The sequence below is a fragment of the Lissotriton vulgaris genome, chromosome 3_1, assembly GCF_964263255.1.
Source record: "Lissotriton vulgaris chromosome 3_1, aLisVul1.2, whole genome shotgun sequence".
In the NCBI taxonomy this organism is placed as follows: domain Eukaryota; kingdom Metazoa; phylum Chordata; class Amphibia; order Caudata; family Salamandridae; genus Lissotriton; species Lissotriton vulgaris.
The window spans coordinates 1,616,117,218-1,616,142,673 of NC_141689.1; the positions used below are offsets into that span (position 1 = coordinate 1,616,117,218).

Here is a 25,456-nt window from a genome sequence, read left to right on the forward strand (position 1 = left end):
TAGCTTTCCCCCGTAGGGCTAACAGGAAACTGCGCTCTGATGAGCTCCATTTAGTAGTGGTCAAGAAAGCCTGAAGTGGAGGTCGGCTTTTTTCGTATAATGCTGCCAAGCTCTGGAACTCTCTACCGCTGTACCTTCGCAAGGAATCTAACCATCTTGCCTTTCGAAAACAGCTAAAGACCTTGCTCTTCCCTTACGGTTCTGTTTCCTCTATTTACTGCTCAGTGCTGGGATGCTCCCAGGTAGCCATGCGCTATACAAATGTTATTTCATTCATTCATTTGTCATCTCTGTGTGCGTGACTTAGGCCTCAGGAGTACAGCCCACCATTTATTGCAGAGTTTGACTGACACAAGTCACTGTGTTACTGACTATTTTGGTTTGGCACCCTGGGTTTGGAGATGGTGAAGTCTTCCTTTAAGAAAACGTTGCTGCAGATGGCACAGAAGCCAGGTGGTGGCACGGCAGTGGTCACCACAAGTGGAAGTCTTTTGCATGGGAGTGGTGTGTAAGATCTGCCCTAGGGCCCTTCCAATTTTGGATGGCTCTTGCAATAGGTTTGGCAGTCAGGAAAGTGCAAGATTGACTACTCTCCTTCCTCTACTGGAGTGTGAATGTGTGTGGGTGTAGGATAACTCAGATAGCTAGTGTGTTGAAAGGATGGTCAACGTAGAGGATTTGCAGGGTCTGGCCTTCTCCATATTACCTACTGCAAAGTAATCAATTGAAATTGCTCTGGTCCACAGAATTGCTATAGGAAACGTGCCTTTTCAACTTAATTATTTATTTTTAAACATATGCTATATACTAAAAACAAACACAAGGAGATGATGGACGGAGCGCAGGAAACTTTTCAGACACTCAACCCCAGTCACAGAGCTGGGTTGAATCCATCATCATTCTTTAGCTCACTTCGCCACCTCAGTTCAGACCCAGCTATAGGCAAATCAGACTTGACCCTGTGCCTCTTGCGAACAGTCAAGCACGAACTGCCAAGCCAGGTCTTCCCTGAACCTGAAACAAGCACCCTAGAATCGGTTTCTAAGTAACACCCTTCATCAGCCAGGCTAGCTTAAATCCAGTGGCAAAGTGAGCAAGGGACCCACGTCTGGGCATCCCCTGCCAACTTAGGGCGAAGAAAGCAAACACAAGGAGATGATAGACGGAGCACAGAACCTTTTCAGAACCTCACCTCCAGTCACAGATCTGGTTTGAATCCATCATCATTCTTTAGCTCACTTCACCACCTCAGTTCAGACCCAGGTAAATTCAAATCAGTCTTGATCCTGTGCCTCATGGGAACAGTCCAGCATGAACTGCCAAGCCAGGTCTTCCCTGAACCAGAAACAAACATCCTGGCATCGGTTTCTGGGTAACACCCTTCATCAGCCAGGCTAGTTTGAATCCAGTGGCAAAGTGAGTAAGGGACCCACTTCTGGGCATACCCTGCCAACTTAGGGTGAACAAAGCAAACACAAGGAGATGATGGACAGCGTGCATGAAACTTTTCAGACACTCACCCCCAGTCACAGATCTGGGTTGAATTCATCCTCATTCTTTAGCTCACTTCGCCAGCTATATGTGAATCAGTCTTGACCCTGAGCCTCATGGGAACAGTCCAGTCCGAACTGCCAAACTAAGCCTTCCCTGAGCTGGAAACAAGCATCCTGGGATCGGTTTCTGGGTAACACCCTTCATCAGCCAGGCTAGCTTGAATCCAGTGGCAAGGTGAGCAAGGGACCCGCGTCTGGGCATAGCCTGCCGACTTATGGCATATAGCTGTGTCTGAACTGGGGTGGCAAAGTGAGCTAAAGAACGATGATGAATTCACCCCAGATCTGTGATTGGGGGTGAGTGTCTGAAAAGTTTCAATGCTCCGTTCATCATCTCACTCTTTGGATATGACCAAGTGAGCAACTGTGTTCACTTCCAAGCAGTCTAGGAGTAGGGATAACTTCTCCTTGGAAGAAGATTTTACTTTTTGACTTTTATTTTTCTTGTCTGAGCTTTAATGGAATTTCAAATGAATACAGGATTGTTGGAAGAACACACATGATCTTCATCTCAGATTATATCCAATTTCATGGCATGTTTCCAATGCCCCTTATAATGGAATGGCCTAGTTTTGGAGCGTTTCAATGATTTCTCAGATTTCTCTGCATTTCGGCTCAAATCTAATTAATGCTGCATGCTTTTGTTTTTTCCTACGTGCTTACTAAATAAATGCACTGCTAGCTAAGTAAATGTCTAGCTTCTGACCAGTGAACTCTAGATGTAGGGTCAGTATTGCTTGTTTCTGGGACACGTTTCCTTTACTAATTTTTTCCAATTTTCTGTTTAATGGGTCTGTAAGCAGATTGGATTATTTAGCCAGATTATCCTTTGCATCATTCTTCTCATAAGAAGCATGTAAGAGCCACTTAGGCTAAGAGCCGCTCCACCTATCTATCATGGAAGCATATGTGTTTTGGTGTAAAACATGGTTATTGGACACCTTCCAAACTCCTTCTATGTTGTTGGTTATATGTCCAAGAACTAAAGAGCAAGTGTGTTCTCCATTAAAGAAAAAAAATAATACTGAACACTTGCCATGAACTTGTGCTGGCGACTTTAGAAGACATTATAGATATATGTATGCAAGTCAAGTCTAGAATAACTTTATTCGGTGCAAAGACTATAAAAGTTTGACAAACAGACACTGCATATTAAAATTTACATATCCTTGTTAATACAATAATGTATAAAAATGAAACATCATCAACCATGAAATTTCATAATGCTTAAAATTACGCAGTAAAAGGTATTTTTCCATCCTATTTGTTTACTATATTTCATAAAGCTTTCTAATAGACATTGCAACTTTTATAAAATTTGACACTGCAGTACAAATAGTAGAACTGGTCAGTGATTGCAAATATCTGAATCTATCAACGTTTCTGCAGGGCCGAATATCCTTTAATAGTGGTGCTAAAAATCTTCCCCTTGGTTCCTTGTAAAGTGAGCAAAATAGGATGTAGTGCAGCGTACTCTGGGTTACAGTGTTGTCACAAGGACAGGGGATAAGATTGTCGGCTTACCCAGATTGTCTTGGAAATGCCACCAGAAAGTGCACAGTGCCTAAATGAAATCTTGTTAAAAAGAATCGTGTCTGTATAGTAGTAGTGCAGGTTAGATAAAATTGCTGTTTAGCCCTTAACAAGCAACTGGGACCTGTCGCCTTAGAATGCGTATGACGCGCAGTTGCCCAGATATGATGTGGTTCTTTTATATTAGCCTTAGCGTTTGTGTGGATACTCGTCAGAGTGTCAAAATACTTGCCCAAACTAATCTCAAATAGCCTATCCCTCACAAAACAAAGTCAAGGGATCATCAATGACTTGTCTAAATCAATGCAATATTCATTCACCTCCCTAGAGAACAGTAATTCCTCCGACACTCATATTTTGGCGCATAAGAGCAGGGGGCAATGTCAATGCGATCTTCTACGTATTTCATCCCCAGTTCTAGTTCTCGATGACAAAAGAGTTTAGCGTTGCTATTTGGAGTCATCAATAGTCTTTTTATAAACTTATTTTCCACAACTTGTATCGGGTGACTTTTATGGTAGCTCCACACTCCTGCCCCATGAGACACAACCGACAAACATTTAGCTTTATATAAGGTAACTAACTCGGACACCGGCTTATGGCCTAGCTTACAGGCAAAACGGAAGAACCCCTCCACAACCCTACTTGTCTGCTGAGCTCTTCATCTCATTATTAAACATATTCCCCAAATATGTAAACGTTTTCACCTTTTCAATATTCTTGCCCCTTACATTAAAGTTTCATTTTTTTTACTTTTTAGGGCCACATGCCATTACATAAGATTTTATAAAATTGACCTTTAGATCAAGGGCCGACATGAAGTCCGTAAAGGCATCAAGTGATTTTTGTAGGCTGTTGGCCGTCAGGGCCATAAGTACGGTATCATCTGCATACGAAAGTAGCAGGACTGGTTTCCCTCTAATGTGGGGGAAAGCAATTTTCTTTCTCAATAAAAAAGCCTCCAAACCATTTGTATAAATCAAGAAAACAAAAGGAGCTAAAATGCCCCCTGCCGAACACCTTCTTGGGAGACAATGAGACTGGTCCTTTCCCCCTGTGGGCCATATCTTATGGCTCCGGTGGTGTTTGCGTAGAGCCTTCTTAGGAGCAAGATCAATGCTTCCTCTATGCCCAGTTCTCCCATTAGCACCCACAATTTCTCCCTGTTAACGGTATCAAAAGCACTAGACAAGTCCATGTTATGTTATGTTAACTATTTTTTATATAGCGCGCGGATGCCGCAGCCAAGAGGCGTCCCGGCGCTTGGAGATCTGAATAACACAACACGATTAAGAAAGCTGGACAAGAAACAGACTAAACTGTGGAGAAGAGAAAAGTCTTCAAGGTCTTCCTAAAAAGAAGCAGATCTTAAATTGAGCGGAGTGGAGCTGGAAGAGAATTCCAGAGAGCAGCCGCCAGCACTGAAAACGAGCGACCACCCACTCTAGCCCTTTTAAAACGAGGCACTATGGCAAGGTTTAGTCTAGCAGAGCGAAGGGCTCTAGCAGGAGCATAGTGCAGAATAGTCTGTGCAAGGATCGGGGGAGAGGCTAGGTTGAGGATTTTAAAAGTTAAGCAGAGGGCTTTAAACTTAACTCTTTGCTCAATCGGAAGCCAATGAAGATTGCGGATGGTTTGGCGAGCTGAGACAAATTTCGGGAGGCCGACAAGCATCCTAGCCGCCGCGTTCTGCACCCTCTGGAGACGGGACAGTTCGGCCTGGTTTAAGCCCAAAAACAGAGAGTTGGCATAGTCCAGTCTGGTAAGAACCAGAGCCTGGACCATGATCTGTCTTGTCTCAGCATCGAAAAATTTAAAAATGGGTCTCAGACCATGCAAAGTACCAAAACATACACCAGCCACGCGTTTGGTATGGGAAATAAATGAAAGCTTGTCGTCAAACCACACCCCAAGGTTTCTGACTTCGCTCACAGGGGTAGGCACAGGGCCAAGATCAGTAGGCCACCATTGATCTCCCCATAGACCACTTTCCTTACAGAAAATAATGACCTCGGTCTTAGAGGCATTTAGTTGTAATCGGTTGTCCGCCATCCAGCCAGCAACAGCTTTTAACGCTGACTGGAAGGTGGAGGCGTCCATGTTGGAGTCTCCATTCAGTGCCACCGCCAGCTGCGTGTCATCGGCGTATGACACTAAGGAAAGACCAAAACTATGGGCTACCTCCGCCAGAGGCTGAACATACAAATTAAATAAAGTGGGACTAAGAGCCGAACCTTGGGGAACGCCCTGAAGAATAGGACGTGACGCAGAAACAAAAGGGGGGGTGGACACTTTAAAACCTCGATCCTTAAGAAAAGAGCGGAACCACTCGAGTGCCGTCTCTCCGACTCCGGCCTCCATCAGACGATGTAATAAAATCTGATGGGACACCGTGTCGAAAGCGGCACTGAGATCCAAAAGGATCAGTGCCGCCGTCTGACCCTGATCCAGCATCTTCCTTATGTGTTCCACCACAGCCAAGAGAGCTGTTTCGGTGCTATAACCTGCACGGAATCCATTCTGGGAAATATCCAGTAGATTCGTTTCTTGCAGGTAAGCAGATAAAGTGCGGTTAGCATGAGCTTCCGCTAGCTTGGCTGGCCAAGGAAGAAGGGAAATGGGCCGGTAGTGTTCTGGTTTGGTCGGATCGAGGGTAGGTTTCTTAAGGATCGGAATGACCATAGCCTGTTTCCAGGCCTTGGGAACACTGCCGGAGCTGAAAGATATGTTGATGAGATCATGAAGGGCAGGATAACAACATTCAGCAAGTTCCCGGAATTGAGCAGGTCGCAAAGGATCATCCGGAGAGCCGGATTTAACTTTTGTTGTCAGAGCTAAAAACTCATCCCAGGTCGGACTAGGGATGGTTAGCAATGATTTTGGGGCCATAGATGTAGGCATTTCCTCCCTGATGGGAAGCTGAGAAAATGACCTATAGATGGCCTCCACCTTTTCAACAAAAAACGAGGCTAAATCCTCGCAATGTGCCAAGGAGGGCTCAATAGTAACAGTGTCCGTCCTCTTGCTGGTAAGGTCCTTACATACCCTGAAGATGACCTTGGAGGGGTTTGTACTATTTTTTATCTCCTGAGCGTAAAAAGCAGCCCTAGCAGTACAAATGGCCCGATGATACACTCTAGTGCAGGCCCTATAGGCCGCCTTGAGGTCAGTATCATACGCTTTACGCCAAGCGCGTTCTGCTTTTTTGCAGGAGACTTTAAGAGCTTTCAAAGATTCATCGTACCAAGGGCTTGAAGGGCTCGATTTGGTCTTACACCACTTGGCCGGAATGAGTTTATCTAAAGATTGATTGAGCCATTCACAGAAAGTATCATAGCCCCGGGAGACTTCAGTAGGAGGTGAAGGATGGTATTTCATCAGTAGCTGATGGAAATGCTCTAGATTCAGATTTCTCCAGGGACGTCTGAGACTGGCTGGAATCTTCTTTTCCGGGAAAGAAGAAGTAGTGGCAATACGGATCTCAATCAAATGGTGATCAGTCCATGCCATTGGTCTAGGAGGCTGCACTGAAATATTGGTTACCAGGTTCGTTATAACGGGATCTAGTATATGGCCACCCGTATGGGTCGGTAGTTGGACCAGTTGAGTCATTTGGAGCGCTTCCAGATCCTCCAATAGGGTGTGTACCGGGTTGGAGAGTGGAACGTCCATATGGAGGTTAAGGTCACCTAGGATAGTAAAATTCGCCGTTTTCAGAGCTAGGGAGGAGATCACCTCCGGGAGGCTTTGGCGAAAGGCACCATCGGGACCAGGGGGCCGATATATCAGAAGTCCCGTAAACGTAAAGTGAGGATTAACTGAGATGTTACAAAGGGCACTCTCACATCCTGGCAATGAGATGGGTTTCCAAATGCAGGGGTAGCATGATTTCACCGCAACTGCTATACCTCCACCTCTGGCGTTACGGGGAAGGGAGTGCATAGTATATCCCACAGGCAAGGCTAGGTTCATAACCGCCATAGACTGGTCATGCAGCCAAGTTTCCGTAAAGAAAAAGATATCCGGAGCCTCGTCCGTTATCAAGGTAAAAACTTCAAGGGCGTGGCAAGATAATGATCTGACGTTTAAATGAAAGATTTTGAGAGAAGATGAAGTAGACGAAACTACAGCAGTATCCAGTTTACAAACCGCTACCGGCCTAGTTTGCAAACTCTTAATGGGCAACGGTGGAGGTAGTTTAAATAAACAAGAGGGGCACTGATAAGGCCCACTAAGAGGATCCAATGTGCCATGACGGCAGGGTACTACCTGACTCCGCAGCAGGTGGATATTCTCAGCAGAAATCATCGTGAGCGGGCCAGAGTCCCCTGCCCTAGCCCTGCCTTAGCACTGACGGGCGCAGACGGGCGCAGACGGGCGCAGACGGGCGCAGACGGGCGCAGACGGGCGCAGACGGGCGCAGACGGGCAGGACTCTGGCGAGACTCCGGCGTAGCGAAGGCGTGACCGCTACGCTAGACCGCTACGCTACGGGCGAGCATTATGTAGGCGACTGGCGGTAACAAGCGCTAGCGCGCTAACCCCCGATGTGAAGGAACCAGCCTTCCCAAGATGGCGGCGGCGTCACGTCAGAGACCACGTGATGCGGAACCCCAGGAGCCCGGACCCGCTAAGCAGCGGTGCTTGAATTTGTTATTATATACGGTGAGGGGCCAGGGGGGGTAGCGGCGATAGCAAGTTAAAAGGCAAAATGCAATTGAGGAAAAATAAAAGGCAAACAGGTTTTAAAAAGAGCAGCGCGATTCGCACCACAGCGCAAGTCTAAATAACGCTCAGCGCTTCAATAACGCGGTGGTCACCTTCTCCAGGCAGACCCCCTGTCCAGACTCACCTTATGTAGGCGACTGGCGGTAACAAGCGCTAGCGCGCTAACCCCCGATGTGAAGGAACCAGCCTTCCCAAGATGGCGGCGGCGTCACGTCAGAGACCACGTGATGCGGAACCCCAGGAGCCCGGACCCGCTAAGCAGCGGTGCTTGAATTTGTTATTATATGCGGTGAGGGGCCAGGGGGGGTAGCGGCGATAGCAAGTTAAAAGGCAAAATGCAATTGAGGAAAAATAAAAGGCAAACAGGTTTTAAAAAGAGCAGCGCGATTCGCACCACAGCGCAAGTCTAAATAACGCTCAGCGCTTCAATAACGCGGTGGTCACCTTCTCCAGCGAAGGCAAGGTGGATAGAACCCATCCTTGCCTTCATGTACTCGCCCAGGATCAGGGACAAGTTTAGGCACTGCCCTGTGGTGCACAACCCCCTGTGGAAGCTATATTGGGTTTTTGAAATGACCCCCTTACTAGTTGCCCAGGCCTAAAGTCGGTCGAGAGCTTCCCTACCAAGCACCTTAACAGTAGCGTCAATAAGGGAAATTGGCCTGTAAAGGCGGGTCATTTCTATTCCCCTTTTTAAACACAGTTACAATAATGGCCTCCTTCCACGAAGCTGGTATTGGACCGATCACAACTGATTTAAAAACATTAGTCAGCAGGGGTGCCCAGAGATAACTATTTATTGTGAACGAATCTAGTGGAACCCCGTCTGATCCTGGGGCCTACATGCAGATTCCTTTCGCTAGGGCTTGCTCAAACTCTGCCACTGTGAATGAGGCACTGAGGTGAGAGGCCAGTGTTAAATCTACAGAGAGATCCTCATTGCTCGCCATTATCTCTAAACAGCTTGGATTAAATATGGTCGCGAAGTGGGATTCCCAGGTGTCTCCCAGAAACAAGGATTCCATCTTTTTCAACCGCTCCATAAATTGTGGTCGATTAATAATAGCCCAAAAACTTTTACTATCTTTGAGGGCACTTGCTCTTTCCAGGTCCTCCCAGGCTAAGCGCCTCAACTGCTCTTTCCTTTTATTGGTGGTACTTTTAAAATAGTCGTCTAGTACATTTGATTTGTAATATATTGCAAGGGGTGGCCTGGAGGACAATTTTTAAGATCTTGTGGGCTCTGGAGCATTCACTATTAAACCATTGTGCCTCTCGAGGCTCTTCTACTCTAGCCAGGCGTGTTAATCTATTAGCTACATTTGTGCAGATTCTTTCAAAATTTTGAACAATCATGTTTGAGGGGGAATCCTGTTGGAGCCATTCCTTTATCAGGACGTAGTTTGTTTTAACTGTTTAGCCTCAAATTGAGAAAGATTTATCGTACCCCAGTTTATTCTGACCCCATTTATTGGGGTTACAGTAAATCCAGCAACCGGCGCCCGTCCCTGCCTGAGCTATTACGTTGAGGAAGACAGTGAGTGGGTTGTGGTCGCTTGAAGAATTGGGTTCTATATTGAAATCACAGAAAAACGATGAGAACTCCCTAGAAAAAAACATAAAGTCAATAAACCTTTCCCTCCCCCTCCAACAAAAGTGAGACACTAGACTAAGGAACTGCTACTCAAGTTATCTAGGTCATTCTCAACAATAATGGAATTTAATGCGTCACCCTCGGGGTATGGACAAAATGTGCCTGCGACTCTCCCTCTGTATCCAAGAGGCCGCAGACTTGTTCAGTGCTATGCTCCTAAGAAGTACATTTGAAGTCCCCCACCCACAAAACACATAATGGCTGCCACTTCCCAGAAACGTTATTAATTTCCGTCTGTAAGGCTTCTATGACATGACAGCTCTTTACGTAAAAAATATTGTAATACCACTTTATCAGTAATACCTTAACCTGCATCAGGTTCAAAATCACAATCGGTTGGAACTATGGTGATGAACCTACACAGTGGGCTTTTATAGAACCATATTTAACTCTGATTAAGGGCACCAACCCTCCTTTTGCCCTCCCAGCTGGTGAAGGGGTAGCAGGAACATTAAAGGCATATTAGCCATCCAACTCAATGCCCTCTTTAAACCATGTTTCCTGCAGACAGATGATATCAAATCCCCTGATATGTTCCTACCAAGCCTCATCTGAAAATCTAGGATGAATGCCTGCAATATTCCAGGAGATTATTTGAAACGAGTGGGTGAGATGACCCTGATTCGTGTCCGCTGGTGTGACAGTGGTAGCAGACATGCTAACAGGAGATATCTGGCCCAACCCCTCACCCTCGCAATTGACGTTAGTAATTAAGGTGGACACAGGTTATAGGATTATTCATGTTCTCCTTTATTTACAGTAGGGTCAATGAGGTTTAAACCAGGGAATTCTGGAAGTTTTATATTGGCAAGTACATCTTTGTTTGACACTCTCCCTGCATCAGCATGTAGGAAACCCCTACTTCTATTGTCAGCTGCACATCCAGGTTGTATGGTCAGTCAATCGATCTCAGTCAGACCTGAGAGGACCTCTTAGTGGTTCAGATGGTAAAAGGAGGTCCGAGTGGTGGCATGCATATTTTTTCTTAGTTGGATAGACTGCTGACTGATAGTAGAGACCTGGTTGGGAGGGTAAAAAAAACAATGGTCAAGCCTTTATCTGTTTGCCAGGTGAATCCCTAAGATGTTTTTGAGCAAAATGCACACACCTCGAGTCACAAAAATTTGACACAACGCACTCTCCTTGAATGCTTTTAATCGTACGGCCCACCCAACTCACCCGCCTGGCCATGATAATATAATCAATCCAATTTCAACAAGGGAGAGTTTTCTTGGAGCACCAATGTGGTGAATTATTTATGAGACTCTGGAAGGTTTCTTGTCCCCGTCAAGATCAAAGTGTAGGGTGTACTTTCTGGGGGCAGGTTTAATGTGTCATTGACCCCCCCACTTAATGAACCACCTGGTCGGTTGTATGACTATCTCTAAGAAGGGCTCTACGCTGCACACTAGATTAGATGCTGTTTGATACAAACCACCATGGCCCGGGTGCTGACTATATACGGGCGGTTCCCCTTGGGGCACATAGTCCGTTGGTATCGTGGCCGGGGTACTGATATTTAAAATATCATAAATACGATCTTGTGAAGGGCTATACTATTTGAGTTAGATGTTGCTCGTACAGGGGCCACCCCGTTCAGGGAGGCACCTGAAAAAACGACATCCTGCCCTTTGGTTATGTAACTTGCAGTTTTTTTTGCTGATGGCTTTTTCGCTAGCACTGAAAGAACGTGGGCTAATGGCTTCTTTATGCTGGTCAATCTAGTCAAAATGGGTGCCAGGGCCTCCTGGACTAATTTACAAAATGTTCCATTTAAAATAACAGACCCTCCTGTACAATGTTGCTAGCCCCTCCCCTGCAAGATTTACAAACATTTCCTGATATGAGGGGTTTGTTTGGTTTTGTTGTCTTTGGCGACTGGCCATTCAGCTTCTCAGCGACCCCTGTCCTCTCAGTTAATTTCCTCTTTCCACCTGGAACAGTTGGTGGTCCAGCCTTCGACGTAGTTGAGCGTGTAAGGGGCTCACCTTAATCCTGTATGGCACGAGCCTCACCCTGGTTCAAAACTATCACAGTGGGAGAGATTGGAGGTTGAGGCCTGTGATCAATAACAATTTCAGGAATGTCCAATTTGGGTTCATTATTAGAGGGAGGTAAAAGTGCATTGGGAATGGGTGCTAAAGAAAGTCTCTGCTCAGCGCATTCTATTTCTTTACTAATGGCACCTACTGCCTTTTGAAGAAAACCATCAAAAGTGGTATCAGTGGTTTTTGGGGTAGGTGTAGGCTTCCGTTTCTCCATACTGCAAATTCCCTTGCGTTTCCTCAAGATGAATCAGATATTACCTTGTGTCGGCTGTCAAGTAGCTTCAGGGCAGGATTTCATCACAACCCCTGGCCCTGCCACAAAGCTTGTAGGGTGATGCAGTTGATCCAGTGCAACACCTAATCAGGGATCAATACTTGATAACATCACATACAAAGTCCCATAAAAATTCACCCAAATCCCTGATGCGCTGGGGGTCAAGTTTTAATGACATAACAATCTCACAATTATGCTTATAACACCCTTACAATACCCTTCAAAACGCATGCATCTTGCCATCTCAAACTTCAGTGACTCCATCAGTTAAAGCCAATGGCCTCCTAGGAGCTTTTACAATTGCAGATGAATCAATTGTACACATTTACACTGCTTTTAGGAAGCAGGCACCCTGTTTCCTATTATTTATCTGTCTGTCACTCCCTCAGCTTCACAGCCCTGCCTCCCACTTCAGCTAAGGCATCCCAACTGTTCGACATAACCGGCCTAAGGGAGTTGTCTTGCTTCAAATGTTACATTAAAAAAGTACTGGCACGTCGTGCACCACATATCCCGCCCACTTTGATCTCTGGTTTAAGGGTGAATACCAACTTGAATCAGTAATTCCGACCCCAATACTTTTGTCTCACCTGTGTCATGCAACTTAATGGCATACTCCCAGTGAGTTAGGCCATAATTTTAACCATTTGCTTCAATCAAAAAAGCACTATTTAGGCCCCAGCACTAGTACTTTGTGAATTTAATAACTCTGCGTTTTTACTTCAATTAATAATAGTTACAATGGGCCCGATTCACAGAACTAACTTAAGACAAAATCCTAAACTTACTACCATTTTGGTATTCACAGAAGGCACTTACTCATTTTGGTATTCACAGAAGGCACTTACTCATTTTGGTATTCACAGACGTCAGGAGTCCTAACTTTAGGACTCCTAAATGCCTTCTGTGAATACCGAAAGTCTTAAAGTTAGGATTTTTCTCAATTTAGTAGTAGTAAAGTTTGGAATTCTAACTTTAGGACTCCTAAATACCTTCTTTGAATACCGAAAGTCTTAAAATTAGGATTTTTCTCAGTTTAGTAGTAGTAAAGTTGAGAAAAATCCAAATTTTAAGACTTTCGGTATTCACAGAAGGCATTTAGGAGTCCTAAAGTTAGGACTCCTAACTTCTGTGAATACCAAAATGAGTAAGTGCAAAATGGTAGTAAGTTTAGGATTTTGTCTTAAGTTAGTTCTGTGAATCCGGCCCCGAGAATTTTTGTTTGATGCTCCATTTTACCTTTCAAAACAATTGGACCGATTCACAGAACTAACTTAAGACAAAATCCTAAACTTACTACCATTTCGGTATTCACAGAAGGCACTTACTCATTTTGGTATTCACAGAAGGCACTTACTCATTGATGAGAAAGTGCCTTCTGTGAATACCAAAATGAGTAACTTACTCATTTTTAGTATTTTACTGATTTTGAGTAACCTACTCATTTTGGTATTAACAGAAAGCACTTACTCATTGATGAGTAAGTTCCTTCTGTGAATACCAAAATGAGTAAGTGCCTTCTGTGAATACCAAAATGGTAGTAAGTTTAGGATTTTGTCTTATGTTAGGGGCATATTATCAAGGGAGTTTATCTCCGCTTTTTTTTGCTTTAAAAGCCAAGAAAGCTGAGCTAAAAGTATCTCCCTATTACCTAGCTGTCGCTAACACCAGTTAGCGACAGCTAGTAGGAGATAGCGACCATCTTGGGCCCCGCTTTGCATGTCAGTGATATTTATCACTAATGACATGCAAAGTGGGCGTGCCAAGATGTTAGCGACCGGAAACAGTCGCTAACATCGCTATCTCCTAATACCAACTTTTGGAGATATTCGCGCTAAGCGCGAATATCTCCAAAAGCTCACACCTGCCCCATAGCAGTTCTTAGCCATGTTATCCATTGGTAGGTGGATAACATGGCTAAGAGAATTAGCTCGGTAATGCATGAATATCGCTGACTTTTCAGCGATATTCATGCATTTCGGCTGATTTTTATCGCTTAGGAGATAAACCTTGATGATAGCGAGGGGCATATTATCAAGGGGGTTTATCTCCACTTTTTTGGCTTTAAAAGCCAAGAAAGCGGAGATAAAATTATCTCCTTATTACCTAGCTGTCGCTAACACCAGTTAGCGACAGCTAGTAGGAGATAGCGACCATCTTGGGCCTCACTTTGCATGTCAGTGATATTTATCACTAATGACATGCAAAGTGGGCATGCCAAGATGTTAGCGACTGGAAAGATTCGCTAACATCGCTATCTCCTATTACCAACTTTTGGAGATATTCGCGCTAAGCGCAAATATCTCCAAAAGTTAACACCTGCCCTGAGCAGTTCTTAGCCATGTTATCCAATAGAGGTGGATAACACGGATAAGAGCATTAGCTCGGTAATGCATGAATATCGCTGACTTTTCAGCGATATTCATGCATTGCGGCCGATTTTTATCGCATTTGCGATAAACCTTGGTAATACCAAGGTTTATTTGCGATAAAAATCGCCGCAGCTCTGCGGTAAATTTTTGTCTCTAACCAAGCAATAGCGATAAAGGTTCCTAAGCGATAAAAATCGCCGCAGCTCGGCGATAAAAATATCGCCGCTAAACCAACATAGCGATAATTATCGCTAGTTGTTGGTAATATGCCCCTTATTAGTTCTGTGAATCGGGCTCTAACAGGTTTGACCTCGCGGTAAATAGCGGACCGAAATTGCGAATTCGCTATTTAAAAATGGATGATGAATTGCATTTAAGGAATCTCAAATAGAGATTCCTTAAATGTAATTCCTCCCAAAATAGCGAAATCGATATTACCGATTTTTGCATTTGGGATGCTGATTCCCAAATGCAAAAATCGCACTCGCAAAGGGCCAGATTCTCAGAATCTGGCCCTTTGCGAGCGCAATTCAGCTTGATGAATCAGGCTGTAAGTCACTAGAACCCGTGTGACACGAATTGCTCGTTCAAACCTGCACATAAAAAGAAATCAGAAATTTCGCACTTTTCATCTGTAAACTGAGTCAATGTGGACATTGCAAGATTCGTGCAAGGCCAGATTGGACTTTTTTGTGACATGGATTCTGTGCATATGCTACTGTTTTTAACTAGTCTAAATCACACAGTTTTGCGTTGCAAGAGAGACATCTTGTGGCAAGTTTGAATAACTTCATCACGTCAACATTTTAAAAGGACTTGAAACAGGTGCAGTGCCGAAGCTTTAAACTCTGAAAAATGTTGAAACAGAGGAACGAACATATTGAATGACTTTACCCCTCCCCTTTAAGCAATAATCAAGGTGAGGAAACGACTCTTAGGTGCACAATATTTTGTGATAGAGCTATATCCTGAAATCCATTAAACATCAGACAAATGTACATTATAAAAATTCTAATCTAACTATTACAACTCTAATCCTGGGCTCCGGATTACGCCGCAAAGCGCTTCGACGCCTCACCTGAGATCGTAAGCGCTATATAAATACAATTTACACAATTATATTCTTTTCAACGTTGTCTAATGCTTCCTCAATCGTATCGTGAAATGTATGTTAATATTGGCCATTACCTAAATGTTGGCTCAGTCGAACATGTCAATCATGTTTGGGCAAATCTGGGGTTATTTTTTTAAACAACCTGTGCTGTAGATATTATGAAATTCAGGGTATCTCAATTATGTGTATAACATTGCTTTTCTATTCAAAATAGATAAACATGTTCTGCTGTTTTTAAAAGTGCACACCTTTTCTGGTCAGGACTTTGGGGCATAGTATCAAGAAACAGAGTTGAAAATTGTCGCCACTTTAACGGCAGGAAACTGCCGCTAAAGCGACGATAATGGGCTTGTTAATATGCCCTTGTGAATTCCCATAGAAGCCCATGCTCTAGTGTGAACATGGGCTTCTATGGGAATTCACTGTGATGGGTTCAGAGACCTAGTTTGTGTGTATGGTTACTGCCGAATTCTGTCAGTGTTTACCATAATGAGAAAGAAAAATTTCTTTCTAGAGTCCCCTCACTCACCGGGGTTTCCCCACGGTGACATGCTTCATCATTGGGGCCATCCCAGTTCTCTACGAAAAGGGGCGTGCTGCGACTAGCGGCCTACGCAGGAGCACTATATTTGTGAAAGGCTATGTGTGGTGTAGAGTGTTGTGGTGGTGGAGTGGGTGTGTGATTAAAAATTACCATGCTAGTGGGCCTCAACAATTTATTCTGCTCCTAGTTTGGTATACTAAAATGGGGTAACACTGTTATCTAACCTTGAATTTGGGCTAGATCAGTGTTCTGTGGTCGACATTGTCAATATGCGGTCGGGTGAGGATCGAGCAGGTAATACCGAGCGGTTTCGCCGATAGGAACAATGTTTCCACGAGGTGATCCCTCGCCTGAGACCATGAAGTGCAAATTAGCACCCATACATATAAGCCAATAAGATACAAATCGTATGTATAAACACGCATGTTTAATAATTAACAGTGCAAAGAAAAATAAGTAAAAAACAAACCTATTTATTTAAATATAGGAGTGGAATATACAGGGCTGGACCCTGTATGGTCCTGATGAAAAGCTTGGGGAGCTTGAAACATGTCGACCACAGAACACTGATCTAGCCCAAATTCAAGGTTAGATAACAGTGTTACCCCATTTTAGTATACCAAACTAGGAGCAGAATAAATTGTTGAGGCCCACTAGCACAGTAATTTTTAATCACACACCCACTCCACCACCACAACACTCTACACCACACATAGCCTTTCACAAATATAGTGCTCCTGCGTAGGCCGCTAGTCGCAGCACGCCCCTTTTCGTAGAGAACTGGGATGGCCCCAATGATGAAGCATGTCACTGTGGGGAAACCCCGGTGAGTGAGGGGACTCTAGAAAGAAATTTTTCTTTCTCATTATGGTAAACACTGACAGAATTCGGCAGTAACCATACACACAAACTAGGTCTCTGAACCCATCACAGTGGGTTCCTGACTTTCTGATATAGACTGGAGGCCGACCTAGTTTAGTTTATCCTCCTTCTCCCCCCATTTCTTGTCTTCTATGGGAATACTCAGGGGCATATTATCAAGCCCATTATCGCCTCTTTAGCGGCAGTTTCCTGCCGTTAAAGCGGCGATAATTTTAACTCTGTCCTTGATAATATGCCCCTTTGTTTTTTAGGCCAGGCTTAGGCCAGTAATTATTATCTGAAATGTGGTGCTCTTATAAGTTAAATGTGGGCAGCTTATGAAGTTATTGTGCAAGGTGGCATGCAGAGGGCATACTTCACTCATCTAGCAGTGCCTGCTCTATGACGGATTTTGATAAAAGACCTCCTAGGAAATTTGAGAGAAGGAATAATATTGTAGCGGTGAACTGAACGTTCTCCAGCATTCATGAACAAGAATTTTCAATTCTTTTACGAACACAGAGGCAAGGTTTATGCATCCTTCTCTTGAATTTATTACAACAGCCAAACATTAATAAACCAATTCAAAGAGTTAAATTAAAAGAACTACAATGACCAACTACAGCTCCTTAGATGAAAGACCATATACTATCAGCAGTCCAAAAAATCTAATAAACACTGATGACAATTGTAGCACCGCCTCTTCTTCCAGCAAAAATGTCATCCTTGGAAGTCTTAACCATTTACTCCTGCTTCTGATCTACAGCTACACAGAAGGAGTAATGATTCATCTTAGATCAAATTGTGCAGGTTAAGCAGTGCCTCCTGCTGCTGCTGACCCTGGAAAAAAGGTTCTGCTTAAAAACCTTTTTTAAGGCAACTTGGACCTTGTCCAGCGAAGTAAACATGCTGGTGCATTTCATAAAGGCTCCACAAATAGCAAGCCATCAGCCAACTGGCCCCCCTCATTGGTGGCTAGGTCACAAAACTTTAGATCAATTCTCCACAAAATGTATCTGTGCCTCTCAGGGTAGGCGTACTCAAGCCTCCCACAGATGACTAGTCCTCCACCCGCGTCTAGTCAACGGGTGATCTCTAAATACAGGACAGGGAAAGGACTCCACTGAAAGCTGGCTTTAAATACCTAGGATACAGCGCACAGTCGGGGGCAAATGTAGAACGACAAGGATGTGACATGCAATTTGCCGATGGACCATTTTCTAATTTAGGGAGAAAGACAATATGCATTCCTATTTACAAAGTAAATCGAATTTAGATTCATACAGAAGGCTAACATGACCCCATTGGAATGTATAACGTGTCCCGAACGTTGCCATGAATGTCACAGATTCAGCAATTTAACAATGTCTCCAATCTGGTATACTTTTTAAATTTCTGGATGTACGCTGTATCAAGCACATTCACTCAACAGTTCCTCAAAGGGTGCCTCCAAGTCATCTCCCATTGTGAGGGCTGCCATTCATGCGTGATGCATTTGTTGGTGCAAGTTAATCAAATGTGCATGATGTTGCTTAGCATATGCTCAAGAAAAAAAAATTAGCATCGCTGTCTTCATACCCCATAGAGAAAGCCAAGATATTCTGTGTGAGGTAGCTCAGAACTCCTCTGTGTGAACCAGATCTAATCCCTTTCAAAAGGTGAGTTGAGGGGGCTTTTGTTGAATCTATGGAAGTAAGATATTTTTTACATTTGCTGATCTAAAGTCTTCTTTTTGTTGTTAGGTGGACAGTAGGGACTGGTCCACTAATGGAAACACAATCTCTCTGGATGAAGAAACAGTGATTGATGTGCCAGAGGCCTACAGCTATATATCCAAGTACTGTGCGTCATTAGGACATAAAGCCAACCACTCCTTCTCACCGAACTGCATTTATGACCCGTAAGTATGTTTGCGCTTTCTTTTGAGTACAATCTTGTCCATGTACTGATTGTAAACTGTTTGCACCTGTGACCAGTCGCTGCACCATAAACTAAACCTATTAAACCGGGAAACAACACTTACAACACAACTTTTACAACGCACTACTTTTACAACAAAACTTTTACAACGCAACATCCATTACAACGCATGCCATTACAACGCAACCATTACAACGCATGTCACTACAACGCATACCACTACAATGCATGTCATTACAACGCAGTCATTACAACGCATACCATTACAACGCATACTTACACTATCCAACACTTACCCTACTGTTGCACCCCTTGGAGTTAGAATAGTAATTTTTACCCCTACACTATCCAACACTTACCCTACTGTTGCACCCCCCTGGAGTTAGAATAGTAATTTTTACCCCTACACTATCCAATACTTACCATACATGCAATGTAATGGTATGCGTTGTAATGGTATGCGTTGTAAATGTAGTATGCGTTGTAGTGGAATGCGTTGTAAAGGTAGTTTCAAAGAATGCGTTGTAATGGAATGCGTTGTAATGGATGTTGCGGTGTAAAAAATGCGTTGTAAAGGTATGCGTTGTAAAAGTATGCGTGTAACGACATACATCCTATTAAACCCATTGAATGTCAATAAAAATCATCAAAACTATAGGAATAAAACAGAAGTCACCTCCAGACCTCCTTTTACTGAGATAGCCCCATTTATAAACTGTGCAGCCCTTTGGGTGATGGTATCCTTCCCCTGTGGTTCAACTATGCATACTGGTACCACATGACTTTATTTAACCAGGGACACTAAGGGACAGATTTACAAGCCCTATGCGCCGCCGGTGCATCACGTTGCATGACGCACTGGTGGCGCAGCCTGCTAAGGGATATTTACAAGCACAGGTAAAGTCACCATGCGTGACTTAGCCTGTGCGTGTAAATATTGCCCCTGTTCACGCAACACTTCGCGTCTTTGGGGTGCGACATGGGTGTTGCTGTGGGTGTTTTCACGCAACACCCATGTCCACTGATGCATTTCCAGATTAATGAGAAATCGTAAACCTGGAAATGCGTCAGTTTGCTACGCCACCCTAGAGGTGGCATAGCCAAGTGAAACGAGGAGAAATGTTTTAATTTCTCCTCGTTTTTTTCCTCTTTCAATGCGTGCTGCATTCTACAGCATGCATTGAAAGAGGAAAATGCCTGCAGTGATTGCTTTTGTGCAGGAAGGGGCTCCTTCCTTCCCAAAAGCAATCTCCCCATGGCGCAGGCATCCTTGCAAAATGGTGCAAGGGGGCCTGTGCCGGCGCATGGTAGCAGTTTCTGCGCCAGCGCAGGGGAGATCAAGGGAATGAGACATATCATTGTAGATATGTCACATTCCTGTGCTCTCAAAGTGCTGCAGTGTGGCACAGCCAAAGGGCTTGCGGTGCCGCGCTGCGGCACTTTCTTGTAGATCTGCCCCTATGTTTCTGTCCTGGGCATTGACTTAACAACCCAATGGAGGTAAGTAATTGTGGTGCTCCTTCACCTCAATCGAATGAATTGGACTAAAGTCACTTTATTTATATGGAGACCTATTTTCATAGTTGCGTGATTGATCCTTGGTCCTGCAGCAAGTGGTCACCATTCACCTGAGGAATAAACAGATCCCGACCTGGCGTCCACGATATAGTGAAGACAAGCACAGGCATTGAGGCACTGTTAGCAGAGAAAGCAGTGTATAACAGAGATCAACAGACTCACCTCAGAACTCAGGCCGAGGTCGTCCTGATGACCAGTTGACCATCATGTGGGTACAAACATGTTCAGCAGGCCACAATGGACCCGATGTTCAGAAGATAGAGACTGGAGATGCGTTTGAGTACTCTGCTTGAGACAATAACACAAGCTGTGACAATGCAACCCTCACTGCCAGATGACTGTGTCATGAATAGATGAGGCTGTGAGACCTTTCACCACACATAGTGCACTGGTTCCTTCTTGGCGAGGTAAGTGGTGATGTGGGGCTAGGAGCAAGCAACCATGCTGCCTCTGATGTAACAGGAATCCTCACCGCTGCTTGTGCTGTCAGGGCCGGACCGGCTGTACCGGTCACTGCGCTGCAATATCGGCCTCTAGTAACAAAAGCAGCAAGCAAGCGTTTTCATTCTTCCGAGGTCAGGCAGTGCTTCCCCAGCAGCTGGTCCGAGAAAATACTTTCACAGTCTGGCCCTGTGTGCTGTTCTCCACAGCTATCAAACGCGGCCAGAAGAATGTACTACCACTGTGCTATGGTGGGAGTGAACATATATCCTCAGACAAAACTTGACACTCTGGGGCTTATTACCAAGGCAGGCGAAATTAAATTATCGCCGCTTTTGCGGCCGTTTTTGGCCGCAAAGCGGCGATAATTTCATCGCCCTATTAGCAAGCTGTCGCTAACATCAGTTAGCGACAGCTTTTAGGTGATAGCGAGCGGTTTGGGGCCTGCTTTGCATGTCTTTGATATTTATCGCTAATGACATGCAAAGTGGGCGTACCCAACCTGTTAGCGACTGAAAGCAGTCGCTAACATCGCTATCGCCTATTATCGACACAGGCGTAGCGATTAAAATATTTGCGCTAAGCGCGAATATCGCTTAAAACTAACACCTTCTCAGACCACTTCTTAACCTGTATATCCAATGGGACTTGGATATTCAGGTTAAGACCCTATTGGCGTTAATGCCTGAATTCATGCATTTCGCCGCTATCGCCGGATATTTTATCGCATTGGAGATAAACATTGCTAATAGCACGTTATCTCTGAGATAAAATCCGGCAATGTGCGGCGATAAAAAAATGGCGCTAAGCTTATTTAGCGATAAATATCGCTAGTTGTTAATTCTGTTTCCTCCCACTTCTGCCCTCAGAGAAGGAAAGAGCGCTTGGGGCCAAACAGGTTTCCCAACTTCTTCACTTTTGTAGGCGAAACATCTCTGCAGCCTAATAATAGAATTTTGGCAAAAGATGTATTCCAGTAATAGATTATGCTTATGATCAACCTAGAAAAAACAACTGTTTCCGATCTGTGTTATGCCCATGAGATCCCGCTTTTGATTTGAAATGTATTTTGCCACACTCAATTAGCCCAATCAGTTATTGCACTCTGTCCTCCTTTGGAGGGTTGACAATTGTACATTTCTGCAAAACAGGCCACTATTGTTAGATGCTCAGTATAAAAACCTTCCAAAAATTTTGTCCTGTGGCATTTTCGTCACCAATGTAATGATCTCGTAATTTTTTTTCTATCATTGGACACATCGCAGATGTCACGTAAACCTTTTTACATGTGCACAGAGTCATAAATGTGAAAAATATGCAGTTTAGGAAACCATTCATTTTCTGGGGTTGTGAACCGTAACAGCTACATTTCTTCATTTTTCATCGATACATTTACAAACCAGCCATGTGCATTTGTGCAATTCAATAGGGTAAAGTCATTACCCAGATGGTTCTATGGTGCTTGCTGAATGAAACATGCTCAAACTTTAGCAGGTGGCCAAGTGAAGGTACCATTCTGGAAGCGATTAATGGGCACATTGGTATGTGCTCTTTGCAACTGCCCTCCATTTTTTAGGTCGCACATTCAAGACTTCTTGTATATACCATAGCATATACTTATAAGTGTATGTACTTTGTGGGCTCTGGAGATCAGTCCTAGGACTTTTATGCTTCCGCTTAGGGACCTTTGTTCTGTTCAACTGCCTCTATTAAACTGTTTCGATAGAAAACGACCAGCAAAGGTCAGTAAAATACCAGAATCACTTTAGCATTCTCTAGATTCCACTCCATAGAAATTGACTTCCACAAGCACCCGTAGACAATAATATTTTTTTCAAATCTTGTATTTTCAGTGATACAACCACCGGATGCCCTGATTTTATATTAAAAACAGAGCTTTGGACTATATCATTTCCCCCTGAAAGGCAATATTTCTCTCCATGTGTTCCCATGCTGTCACACAGTTTGTGCTTACTTTCCCTCCATGTTGAAGAAGAGTAGATGTTTCAGCACCCAGGCTAATATGCTGCATAGCTAAATACGTATAAGGTCCCAAAGGTGAGACCGATTGCATTGCAAATGCTTGTTTAAAAATGCCAATGTGTGCACAGTATTTCCTACATATATGTGCTGTGCCTGGACTATCGTGCATTAAAATGGATACGATGGTTCTGTATTTCCGATTCCTTCTTTTTTCTCTTTCAGGACTAGTAATATTGCTCTCTGTATTGTATGTTCTTTGTATTTATGTGACACAAAATTTGACAGCTGGTAGCGTCATGCTAAAGATATGTTGAAATCTGCTGATAGACTCCAGTTTTTTTTCATGCAAACCATCTCCCTCTGGGTGTTTGTATGCAGGTGGCGCTGGTGGGTCTGCCAGGTGCCGAAAATATAGAACACACCTGGGTTTATTCTTCATAGGGTGAAGGTGATATGAGTGTGGCACCATTAAAAGTATCATGGAGTGGGTAGTGTATGCAGCAACTGCAGATACATCCCCCAATGAGGCACTCCTCGGGTGTTCAATAATCTGATTCACAAAGTCAATAAAGTTTCATTATTTATTCAATGTTTTTCTTCATGCTTTTTTCTAGAAACCTGATATTGGCAGCATATCGGTCAGAATAGCATTGTTCCATTAGTTAGGTACATGAGCTCTTCTCCAATGCATTTCGGGCGAGGATGCCCTTTGTCACGGAGTGCTGTAGAGGAAGACAAAGGAGGTAGGGTGAAGGGCGGGTAGGCGGCTAGCCATTCTCTCCTTATTTATGGAGCAGCCCTTCTTCAGTAAAGTAGTGGGTCCCGGGCTTAGCATCCCCACTCATTTTCGCAAGAAAAGTTCATAGATCCTTTCTAAATTCTGATAGGTCAGGACGTTTGGGGGTTTCCTGGCAGGAGAGTAGATTGTTTAAACTACACCAAGCAACATCCATCATCCTACTTAGCGTTTCTCTAGAGCAGGGGGTCTCCAATCTCTTCTATAATAAGAGCTACTTATGTTCGTACGAAAATCATCCAGAACCACTAATATTAGTAGTGTTGTATACATGACAACATCAGGGAAGTTTACATTAGTGCCCGTCCCCAACAGTGATCACCTCAGTGCATCAGACAGGGCTGCTAGTAGTAATGTAAACATGCTTTTACAATTTGGAATGCCTCTACACGGGGAATACATAAAGGCCATAGCTGCAATGCCCCTGGCACCAAGGTATTACCATTAGTAATAGGTCTCCCAGTAGTGCATGATGTATCCTTCTAATATCTGCCTCATATATATTTGGGTATTCAACCATGTTTCTGCAAACATCCGCTTTTGAGACCTGGAAATACACACAATTTGGTCCTGAACACATGCTTTTCAGTTTAGGTGTACATATATCAATTCAATCAAGCAAAAGCTTACAATTTAGTAGGCTAGGCAGCTCATAGGAGAGCTACTTACAAGAAGCTGGAGAGCTACTAGTAGCAAAGTAGTTACTTGTTGGAGAATTCTGCTCTAGGGCCATGAATTTTAGCATAACTAGTTCCATTCATCTCTACGGTGAAGCCATGTTCCTTCTCCACCCAACTGAGGGGCATATTATCAAGGGGGTTTATCTCCACTTTTTTGGCTTTAAAAGCCAAGAAAGCGGAGATAAAATTATCTCCCTATTACCTAGCTGTCGCTAACACCAGTTAGCGACAGCTAGTAGGAGATAGCGACCATCTTGGGCCCCACTTTGCATGTCAGTGATATTTATCACTAATGACATGCAAAGTGGGCGTGCCAAGATGTTAGCGACTGGAAACAGTCGCTAACATCGCTATCTCCTATTACCAACTTTTGGAGATATTCGCGCTAAGAGCGAATATCTCCAAAAGCTAACACCTGCCCGAGCAGTTCTTAGCCATGTTATCCAATGGGAGGTGGATAACATGGCTAAGAGCATTAGCTCGGTAATGCATGAATATTGCGGACTTTTCAGCGATATTCATGCCTTGCGGCCGATTTTTATCGCATTTGGGATAAACCTTGGTAATACCAAGGTTGAATTGCGATAAAAATCGCTGCAGCTCAGCGGTAAATTTTTGTCTCTAACCAAGCAATAGCGATAATTATCGCTATTGCTTGGTAATATGCCCCAGAGTTCCGAAGCTTGCCTCGACCTCTTTTTGAAACGGGGGATGCAGGTTTGACAGTGCATGCCTTAGAAGGCAGCCCAGATTGTGTGTGTGGGACTTGGGTGACAGCCGTGAAGGAAAGGGTAGTGAGAGTTCTAGGCTGGGAAATATCAATGCAAAGCATTCAGTAAGCACGAAATAGCCTTGGAGCACAAGGGCATTAGTAAAGTGCTTTCTAAGGGAAGGGAAACCTCAGGGAATGGGGAGAGGATGCCTTAGAATGACAAGCAGAGCCAGGGAGAGGAGTGTACGAGAGCAAAAAGGATCAGTGTCACAGAGCCACATGGGAGATGGCAACAGTCAGTTGTGAACCTTCGTTGGATCTTGGAGCGGATAAAATTGGGGCTTGGGGTGGAGGGTGAGGTCAGTCCACAGGAGTGTTGTTGGTGAATTTTTCTGGTCTTTCGAACTTGCTTAGAAAGCGGTGTATGCAACAAAATGTTTTCAGCATACCTTTTTAGGGCTCACGATCGAAGAGCCCTTTTGCAGGGGTTTAAAACTGGACTTTGAAATTCCACACAGCTTGGGCGTGTGCATTTCCTAGGTCCATTTTGATTGGGCTTTGCGTGCATGCTGTTTTTTAACAGAACACAGCTATGGCCTATTGGTGTCTGTTACGCGCATATGTCTTCAATTATCGCAGGCAGACACAGGCGCGATAATTCAAGAC

At 44.1% G+C, this 25,456-nt stretch overlaps 1 protein-coding gene across 1 annotated transcript in view; it reads left to right on the forward strand.

The window, feature by feature from the left end:
- SETD7 (SET domain containing 7, histone lysine methyltransferase) overlaps positions 1–25,456 on the forward strand; it is a 172,631-nt gene that overhangs the window by 135,689 nt on the left and 11,486 nt on the right. The window contains exon 7 of the mRNA XM_086962101.1: positions 18,423–18,580. Coding sequence (XP_086818227.1) covers positions 18,423–18,580 — 158 coding nt within the window. The remainder of the gene's footprint in view (positions 1–18,422; positions 18,581–25,456) is intronic.